The sequence below is a fragment of the Coffea arabica genome, chromosome 2e (genome assembly GCF_036785885.1).
Source record: "Coffea arabica cultivar ET-39 chromosome 2e, Coffea Arabica ET-39 HiFi, whole genome shotgun sequence".
Lineage (NCBI taxonomy): Eukaryota > Viridiplantae > Streptophyta > Magnoliopsida > Gentianales > Rubiaceae > Coffea > Coffea arabica.
The window spans coordinates 1,322,942-1,332,970 of record NC_092313.1 but is presented as its reverse complement, the minus strand read 5'-3'; the positions used below and the strand labels follow the sequence as shown (position 1 = coordinate 1,332,970).

General features: G+C 36.1%; 1 protein-coding gene across 3 annotated transcripts; it reads left to right on the top strand.

Moving 5' to 3' along the window:
- The first annotated feature begins 2,611 nt into the window (after positions 1-2,611).
- Positions 2,612-10,000, top strand: LOC113729942 (splicing factor SF3a60 homolog). Of its 3 annotated transcripts, none has more exons than XM_027254297.2 (13): positions 2,612-3,057; positions 3,167-3,280; positions 3,834-3,938; positions 4,339-4,481; positions 5,171-5,267; positions 5,911-6,084; positions 6,509-6,580; positions 7,214-7,372; positions 7,532-7,609; positions 8,176-8,304; positions 8,950-9,096; positions 9,453-9,617; positions 9,725-10,000. In XM_027254297.2, exons 1-12 carry the CDS (start codon positions 2,884-2,886, stop codon positions 9,597-9,599), a joined length of 1,539 nt encoding a protein of 512 aa, XP_027110098.2. In that variant the 5' UTR covers positions 2,612-2,883; the 3' UTR covers positions 9,600-9,617; positions 9,725-10,000. The 3 variants fall into 3 exon arrangements, with proteins under 3 accessions (XP_027110098.2, XP_071934122.1, XP_027110099.2); XM_027254298.2 differs by having other exon boundaries at positions 2,739-3,057; positions 9,761-10,000; XM_072078021.1 differs by having other exon boundaries at positions 2,661-3,057; positions 9,453-10,000.
- Positions 10,001-10,029: the final 29 nt, after the last annotated feature.

Genomic DNA, 10,029 nt, shown 5'->3' with positions numbered 1-10,029 from the left:
TTAGTGTATTAGCATTCACCGTCGAAAGCAATCAAGTTATTTGCAAATTAAACATTTAAACTATATTAAAAAAATAAATGTAAGTGTAATGCAATACATCATTAGTAAATTATAAGTGACTAAATGTATATACAACTACACAAGTGAGTCCCATTTAATTATGTGAAAATTACTATCCAATTCGGTTATAACCGTTTTCGAATTCAATTCGGTAACTGAATGAATTCGATTATTTTCAATTCAAAATTGAAAGCGGTTTAGAGTTTTACAAATGAAATAACTGAAAAAATCGAATTCAAATAACCGAATTACCGAATTTGCACCGAATGCACACCCCTAATTAGAAAGTTGAATGATGCTAACTTTGTTGTTATTACTTATTAGTGTTAAGGGCACACTTAGTATGTTTGCGATTTAAATTAAATTAGTTTTGTATGAATTTATTTTACATAAAATTTTCATTGTTACATGAATATATGATTTTTTAAAGATTTCTTTCCTTTAAAACTATAGTTATGTTAGTAGTTACAATGTTTATGGGTAATTATATTGGCAATGTGTGCTTTGGTAGTTAGATAAAAAATTGATTGTTGTGGAGGCAAAATTTAATTTTTGTAATGATAAAAATGAAAAAATTAAAATTAACAAAAATTTGTTTACACAAAACCCAAAGTTTTTTTCTTTATATAGAGTACCTATACTATATATAAAGCCGAGAAAGGGATTTGAAATTAACATTGGGATTAACATTTACCATGGCTTTATGAATTTTCTTTTCCCCCCCTATAAAACTATTTTTTACTTTAACTATCTATAATTACTCATGACTATTTTTACTTTTAACTATTTAACTATATGTTTTGAACATGATTACCCCTAAACATTATAACTACCAATATAAAATTATTTTATGAAAAATATTTAAAAGATTAAAGTTTGCTTAAGTAATAAAAATTTTGTTTAGAATATATGACCAAACATATTATGTATTTGTTGATTGCGCATACATCGGGTGTGCATTGAGCACTAGTATATATATTATGTCAAATATCTTTGAATAAGTATATTTTTCACTTCGGTATATTACTTTAACAAATTGTTGTTTAATTACAATTGACCCCTGAAAACATTTACAATTGATAAAAATGGATAGAACCTAATTGAGTCAATTGAAACAAATTATATTTACAAAGTTTAGTGGAGCATAAGCTTTGTGAGGCATATCTTTACAAATAAAGCAAGCTAATATATCATAATTCTATTTTACTCGTATGCCAAAAGGATTATATTCATTGAGTTTTATTAGATAAGCAGAAAAAAGAAACAATGTCGGCCTGTTTGGAACCTGAGTTTTTTGGAAGTTTGTCTAAAATTTTACTGTAGTGCACTGTAGAAGTTTTTGAAAAATTTTTGTAGAAGTTATTGTAAGATGAAAAACTTTTTTGTAAGGTGAAAATTTTTTTTTTCTTTCTTTCATTTTTTTTTCTTTTCTCTCTTCTTTATCTTCCTTCTCCCTCCCCCGTTACCTCTGCCTTCCCAGTTCCCAGCAGCCATGGCCCTACCATTTTTTTTCTTTTCTTTCTTTTTCTTGTTCTTTCTTTCTTTCATTTTTCTTTTCTTTCCTCTCTTCTTCTTCCTTCCTTCCCTCTCCCTCTTCCCTCGCGGTACCAGACGAACCAGCAGCCCCTCTCCCTAATTTTTTTTTCCTTTTCTCCTTCCCTCTTCTTCCTCCCTGCTCCCCTCTCCCCCTCTACTCCCTTTCACCATCCCCTTTCCAAAGCAGAGAACCAGCAGCCATGACATCTACAAATTTTTTTTTTTTGCTTTTTCTCTCCCACTCTTCTCCATCTGCCTCTCCCATTCTCCTTTCCTTTCCTACTCCCCTCCCCTTCCCCCTCCATTTTTTGCCCAATCCGGTCGTTCGACCAGATCGCAGCTAAGGAAGCGGGAGGGGAAGAGGGAGGGAGAGAGAGAGGGAGAAGGAAAAAAAAAAGGGGTAGGCCGGAGCCGGAAACAGCGGTGGAGGTGGTGGTGGTTGGCGGTGGAGTGGTGGCCGGCGATGAAGGTGTGGTGGATAGGGGTGGGGGAGAAAGAAGAAGAAAAGAGGAAGTTTTTTGTGTATTAGATATTTTGAAATGTGTAGGTTAAAAAATTTGATAAGTTTTTTTGGATTCCTGTAGGTAAAGTTGTTAAAAAACTAGTAGCTAAAAAACTTGGCCAAAAAACTCGATTCCAAACAGGCTTATTGTTTGAGGATTCAACCATTAGTTGCTCAGCATTCAAATCAAACAAATAACAAAGAGTTGGTTAATTACTTATTTTTAAAAAACTCATTTGAAATATTTTTACAATTTATGATCCGGTAAGTTTTTTTTTTGTAACTCGTTTGGTTTTGTAACTCGTTTGGCAAGTGAATTTTTTGGGTGTTTGTTTAGAACTTTATTGTAACTTACTGTAGAAGTTTGTTAAAAAATTTTTGAAGTGTATTTTTTTTTGAATATTTTAAAATATATAGTTTAAAAATTTTGAAAAGTTTTTTGAGATTATTGTAACTAAAGTTTTTAAAAAACTTGTAGCAGACAAACTTGGCAAACAATTTGGCTGCCAAACAAGGTCGACGCGGTTCTATGGAAAAGTTTTCAACTGTCAGAAACACTGGTGACCGCCAGAGCAACTAGGTATTATTAGTAGGACGTAGTGAGAAGAGAGTAGATATTTGATCATCGACATCGTGCAACTGTGTCCTTATTACTGCTCTTAACTCAACGACGCCGCATCCAACGATTTCTTAGGCATTCAGCCATTTTTTCCATTCTTCTGACAGCATCTGCAAAACCCTAGTTTGCCGAATTAGCACCTTAAAGAACAGAGGACAACACAAGAATGTCATCGACCTTGTTGGAGGTGACGCGTGCATCGCACGAGGAGGTGGAACGGTTAGAAAGGCTTATCGTCAAGGATCTCCAGACGGAACCGCCTACCGCCAGGGACCGCCTTTACCAGAGCCACCGCGTTCGCAATATGATCGAACAAATTACTGAAACCAATAACAAACTTGTAATTTCTCTAAACCTCCTTTTACTTCAAGCAAATTCACCGCAATTTCGTAAAATTTATTTTGGAGAAATTGAATGAGTTTGTTCGTGCTCGGCGGTTTTTGTAATAGGTTGAGATTTATGAAGATAAAGACAATGCGAGGAAGGATGAGATTGCGGCGCTTGGTGGCCAGACTGCGACTGGGACTAACGTTTTCAGTGCATTCTATGATAGATTAAAAGAGGTAAAACTCTTTAGCGTTTTTTCTCCCTTTAGATTCTCTCACTGAAAACCTTATGTGCCACGATTAATGTATACAAGTTTTTGGTAACGGATTAAATTTAACATTAACAACTGCCTGAAGACGATTGCATTTACCTTATAAGAGAATTGTTTGAACCATGAGACAATTTAGTGTCGAGAAATCCAGAGATTCTTTGTTTTTATAATCAATGGAAAAGTTGTTACATTAGTGTTTTAGATCCTGTGGAGACGTTGTTCTCTTGCCATTTTAACAAGCGATACTTAAAGAAAAACGCGTCGCTTTACATTTGATGAAGATATGGCTGTGGATTTAGTATTACACGTTTTTCATGGAGATCCTTCAACTGTAGCGGCTTTGAGCCTCTATATTCCATTTTAACCTAGGAGGTCAGCGATGTAAGCATCATAACAGAATTTGTTGTTTTGATGATATTAAAGCACCGAGACTACGTTTAGTTTGGGACAGTCCTAAACCTCAATTATAGTTTTGTAAGTGGTCTTGACTCTGAAGTCTATGTCTCTTATCTATGCAGATTCGCGAATACCATAGACGGCATCCTGCTGCCCGTGTTATAGATGCCAATGATGAGTATGAACAGATTCTCAGAGAAGAGCCTCAAATTGAGTTTAGCGGGGAGGTAAGTTGTTCTTCTATTCTTTCTTTCTTGAGGGTGTGTGGAGGGGAAGAAGAATTGGGCACCTCTCGTAGAGCATATAATCAGAGTGTTTAAATCCCTGGATAATTAAGGTTTTCATTTAACGGGGAACATGCCTATAGCTGCAAACCTTTTCTAGTATTATAGCGCGGTCTTCTAAGGAATTTCAAAAAGCAGACTTAGTATGTATATATTTTTCAGCCTTGTAGTTGCCAGGCTTTCCATTGGTTCCAGAAACATGAAATTATTGTTGAACACTATTCAAATAGATGTTGTTTATATAAGTGGAGTGCTTAGTGATAGGAATTACTGAAAATGAAATGTATGACGATTCTTTTTTATGTTTGCCATTTATTGAGTAAATGCCTGTTATGTTTTCCAGGAAGCTTCGGGACGATACCTTGATTTGCACGAGTTGTACAATGATTATCTTAACTCTAAATTTGGAGAGAGAATTGAATACACTGCTTATCTTGATGTTTTTTCACAGCCACATAAGATTCCTCAGAAGCTCAAGTTTATGAGGTACAGCGCTTGTATTTCATTTGTTTTACTTCTGTATCTGTTGTTGTTTAACTTATCAATTCTAGTTGAGGTCCCCTGTGATTTTTGACATGATATATTTCTCTGAATACTGGAATACAGGAACATGAATTGAATGGTAGCGAAACAGCAAACTCACTCTCTTACCCTTGTTGGGGTGAGAGGTCCTCTCTTGTAACATGCTTTTAATCATCATTTTACACTCTATACAATAACTAATTTTCTGACGAAACTAAATTATATTTTGGTGCAATACCAGCTAACATAAACTTTTAAGATGTAGCATCAAAAGTGGTTTTTGAGGCTTAGACATTGTGCCAAGGAAAAATAAATGGGTCAATGTTATGGTTCCTAATTATATTTTCTGGGTATTCTGGGATTAATACAGAAAGGGTACCTCTTCTGGTTTAGTAATTAGGACATTGTGGTGTTTAATCTGACAGTGCACATGGTTTGGAACTTACTCTGCCCTTGTTTATTTGGCAAAGGTCGTCAATTTCTTTGGCAACCTTATTAGAGTAGCTTTAGGATGACAACCTTTTCTTGGTTGTTTTATGGGCCACATTCTTTTGGCTAGGGGTCTTATGTGTGATTTTTACTTACATCCCTTGCCTATGTTTTGCTTTGTGTAAATCTGTAATCTGGTTAATATGTCTTGACCTCGTGCACAGGCAATACATGGAATATTTGCAGAAACTATTAGAGTACCTTGTGTATTTTTTTGAGCGAACGGAACCTTTGCAAGATCTTGGCAGAATATTCTCGAAGGTATGCTTTCTTCCCCTCACATAACACATATTTGGGAATCTGTAACTCTTTTGGATTGAGAAGGTTGTTATGAGATCGTGGATTTAACATTGGCATGAGATTTGTATTCACCATATTTCTGACCCCTTATCTCCTTGGCTACCCACTAATTATTTAAGTGAGATTTTTGATTGATAAGGGCATTAGTATTTCACAGTTGAGATGGACTATATTCTAGTAGATGTGTGCAAGTTACAATACACAGTTCGTCTAAAGCATTAAAGAGCTGGCTTACAATGCACACATGATTAATAAAACATGGAGGAGGATTAGTCTTACTACAGCTGAGAGCTTTGTTCTAGGTACTAAACATGATGTTTCCTATGCAATGCAATTCAATGCATCATCAAGGCAGTCCAAGAAGCATCACACAAAGGTTAGGGGTTCAAGTTGGTGATGAGTGGCAATATCTGAATGAGTTTTTTTTTCCGGGTGGTATTGTTGTGCGTGTTTAATTAGAATCATATGTTTATTACACCTTAGAGTGTTCAGTCACTTGAGATTAGGCTTTGTTGACTTCCAGTTAGAGATGAAAGTTGATTGCCCTCTATCTTATTGCAATTTTCCATATCTTCTGTTTCCTGAAGTTTTTAGTTTCTCATAGGTTACTACAGAATTTGAAGAGCAATGGACAAGTGGCAATGTAGAAGGATGGGAGAATGAGAGTCAAGAAAATGGACACGCTTCAGACGAGCATCCTGTGATTGATCTTGGGAAATATAGTACAGTTGAAGAGTTGATCAGAGACAGCGAAGTGGGACCTGAGAAGTTAAAGAAGGTATGAGAAGATAGCTGGATGACTTTTATATGGTTTTTAATGCTTTGATTGGATTATCTGATTTTCTTTCTTACATTAATGTTAATGATGGATTAGAACCTGGTTTTGAAAACTAAAGCATTTATGTTTTGATATGAAATGTCATGCATGGTTAATTGGCAGGGTTAATTGGGTGGCGGGTAGTCTTTTTCAATTTGCTTTTGACAAGCATAATATGGTTTGAGTATCCCATGAAGGTCATTACATGCAAAGTGAATGTTATTGTGATTCTCCAGTGGACTATCAAAATTCAAACTTGTATTCCCCTTCCCACTTCCTCTTCCCCGCAACCCCAAAAAAATCCTTTGTTTCTGCTTTTATAACTGGATATGATTTGTATACATGTATATCAAGTCCAACTGATAGCGATATTATCTCACTGTAGGCCTTGGCTGCACTGGGTCTGAAGACAGGAGGTACAGTTGAGGAGCGCGCAAAGAGGCTTTTCCTTACCAAGGTGAGCGTGCTGTGAATTTCTCCTTATAGAGTTCTATTTTTAAGAATAATGGAATATGATAGCATGGCGAATGCCCCCACTTCATTTTTGTTTTCATTCCTGCTGTCATGGGCTAATCTGCTGTGTCTTATGCTATGTATTTGGTTTGCGCTTGTCAAAGGCTTGTTGTTTTGGTGCAAGGCACATGATTATATAACCTTCCTTATTGAAAGTGATAAATATTGTTTTCTCTATGTCAAATGCTTAAGAAGCTTAGTTTTAGAAGTGACATGTCGAGTCTCAGAAATGTTCATCGCTATTAAAATTTCAAGGTCCACTATTTTGCTTGACATTAAAGCTATGCCTGCACTTAGAAATTCTTGCAGTCACTGACTAGAAAGAGAAGGTCAAACAAAAGGAAAAGAGGAGATAAAAGTTCTAGAATTTTGTCTCTGTGTATTAGCTCTTTCAGTAAGGAGAGGTTTCCTATTAACTTTCTATTTCAGAAAAAAAGTCAGAGTATACTGCTATTTCACAAATGTCATAGAGGAGAGAAACTGGCCTTGCTTTAAGATACAAATAGTTGCATATTATTTTGTCCTCTTATCTCAGTTTTGATTGCTAAAGTTGTTTTCTTACATCTTCATGTTGCAGGATAAGCCTCTTGAAGAGTTGGACAGGAAAAATTTTGCCAAAGCTTTTCATCAATCAGATCTGAATGGTGTTCTTTCAACTCCACTGTCAGGTAAAGATGCCAAAGAGATTGCGCTGATGGAAGCCAAAGTGAGCAAGCTCTGTGACTTGTTGGATGAAGTATGTTTTAATTGCTTCTTTGAGTAAAGAGCACGTCATCTCTTATTTTGTGTATTATTTGTGATTAAGCTGTTGACTTGCTAGTACATCATTTTTCTAACTTGACTGGAATAGTATTTTAATTACTAGTACTAGTAATACCTTTTTGAACTTGTGCAGAATATTGTACGGACAAAAGAAAATGTAGTGAAAAAGCAGGCTTTGACATACGAGGAAATGGAAGCAGAACGTGAAGAGGTAATGCATATATTCTTGCTTCAACCCCTTATGCCCTTCAAAAGTAAACTTTAGGATCTGGATACCATTGTTCTGTTTGACGGAGATGTTATCAGTCGCTTTTAGTTTTGCTAACTAGGGCATTGTGTCGAATCTTCTTAATTTGGTTGGACGATGAGTGCCTTAGATCTACTATAAACTCATGTGGATTGCTATTATCAGTTCCAACTACAATGTGAATAGTGCATGGGGTTTTATTCTATATGATTAAAACTTGACATGATGTGACTTTCTTGCTCTCAAGTTGCCTTTCCTCTTAGGTTTTTGAACTTCTTATTCTTTTGTGGTATGTTGTGTACTTTCAGCATTGTTTTTCAGTTCTTTCTAAATACCATTAGCTGGTTCCCCTTTCAAAGGGTTAAGTGTCATGTAGGGATGCTTTCCCTCTCTATGTTTTCTGTTGAATTGCTGTTTTGAGTTGCAATTCCTAATTTTGGTCAAGTAATTTAGTCTTAGTATCCATTTACTGTTTTTTTAGTTGTTTCCTATTGAATTAAAAGTTAACTTGTTTTGAACTTTTTAAACAGGAGGAGGTACAAGCAGAATCTGAAAGTGATGACGAGGAACAGCAGATTTATAATCCACTCAAGCTGCCCATGGGTTGGGATGGGAAACCTATACCATACTGGTTGTATAAACTTCACGGGCTTGGTCAGGTGATTTCTCTGAAGTTTGGTAAATGTTTTTTTTTCTAATGATCATCGTATTAATGAAACCAATCAAGGGGGGAACATCCCCTGTTACAGGGTCCTTAAATGGTTATTACATACGAGACATATCAAGCAAATGTTAAATATTTTAATCAGAAGTTGGTCGCATTTTGAGGTGTCATATTTCTTACATTTTGTATTTACCATGAGTTGTTTCCTTCTCTTTTGCTATTTGTGGCCTTGTCCATTTTATTTTGAGGTCCTTAAGATGAGTTTGAAAATATTAGAACTATACGAAGTTTAAATAGCTCTGATGTGTTATATATGGTGAATATGTACAATTCTGCAGTGTGCATTCTTTTTTCTGAGTCAAAAACAATGCCAACTGTAAGTGTAAATCTTTTCTTAAGGGAAAAGTAAAACAAAGGAAACAGAGTCTTAAAGCATGAACTGGAAAGAATTGGCTTTTTCCTCGAATGGACTCCTTAATGGGCTTAACTTTGCACATCATATTTTACAAGAGACAGCATTACCTTGCTAAGGTAGTTACAACACAACAATGTCTACATAATGTGCCTGTGCCAGATCTATTAGTCAGTTGTTAATACTTGTGTGATAAGTTCTAATTGCATCTTCTGAATCCTTTGTCAGGAATTCAAATGTGAGATTTGTGGGAATTACAGCTACTGGGGTCGCAGAGCATATGAACGGCATTTCAAGGAATGGAGGCATCAGCATGGAATGAGATGCCTTGGTATTCCAAATACAAAAAATTTCAATGAGATCACATCAATTGAGGTCAGTGCCTTAATTTTTTCTTTATTGTCATCTCATAGTAACATGGAAACAAAAAAAGGAAATAAAAGTCTGGGAGTGTGAGTGGTTGCATCTTTAGTAACCATCTGTACCTATCCGCATCTCTCCACCCCCACACAACACCACCCCCCAACCCCCAAAAAAAAAAAGGGACAAATCCTTTGCGTCTTTCATCTTTTCCGGATATGTATTCAGACTGAAGGGCGAAATGTAGACTATAGATTGGTGCCATAATTTATAGCTTGTTTGTGTATACAAGGGGTTTTTGCTTTCTCTGCTGTGTGGTACTCGTGTTCTGGTCTGTAGCTCATTTTTTTTTTCAATTGTTGGGCGTGTAGGAAGCTAAGCAACTTTGGGAGAGAATCCAGCAAAGGCAGGGATTGAACAAGTGGCGCCCTGATCTTGAAGAAGAATATGAAGATCAAGAGGGTAACATCTACAACAAAAAGACATACACCGATCTGCAACGCCAGGGTCTTATTTAGATAACATAATTCTTCCAGGTTTTAGTTGAATTCCTTGGATCCTTTTTCAGATGTAGATGTAGATTTGTTGAACTGTGGATGCTTTTTATTTTGATCATCACATGGTCCATCACTTTCAACTGAAGGGTGCTTTGGTGTCTCCATTGCCATTCTTATCAAAGGCTTGTATCTACAAGATTGCGGGGACGGAATGCTTAGGTCTCCAGAAAGCTCTTCGAGGAAATTGCGTTGCAGGTGCTATCGGTACATGAACAAGAAGCATAGCTCGTCAAAAAAGGATGCCGAGAGTCTTGTGGGCCTATTATGCCAAGTTATCTTTGTGGTTCACTATTGTTAGTAGGCTTGTCGCAATTCCATTGGAGCAACTATATCATTAAAATTCATCTCTCTGTTTACGAGCCCGGCATAGCACTTTGAGATTTGGCTTATT

What these genes read in the sequence shown, in the direction of transcription:
- LOC113729942 (XM_027254297.2), top strand. Translation starts at nt 2,884, where the DNA reads ATGTCATCGACCTTGTTGGAGGTGACGCGTGCATCGCACGAGGAGGTG. An exon ending in TCTATGATAGATTAAAAGAG is followed by an intron (nt 3,281 to 3,833) that starts GTAAAACTCTTT and finishes TTATCTATGCAG; the next exon opens with ATTCGCGAATACCATAGACG. An exon ending in AGAGGCTTTTCCTTACCAAG is followed by an intron (nt 6,581 to 7,213) that starts GTGAGCGTGCTG and finishes TTCATGTTGCAG; the next exon opens with GATAAGCCTCTTGAAGAGTT.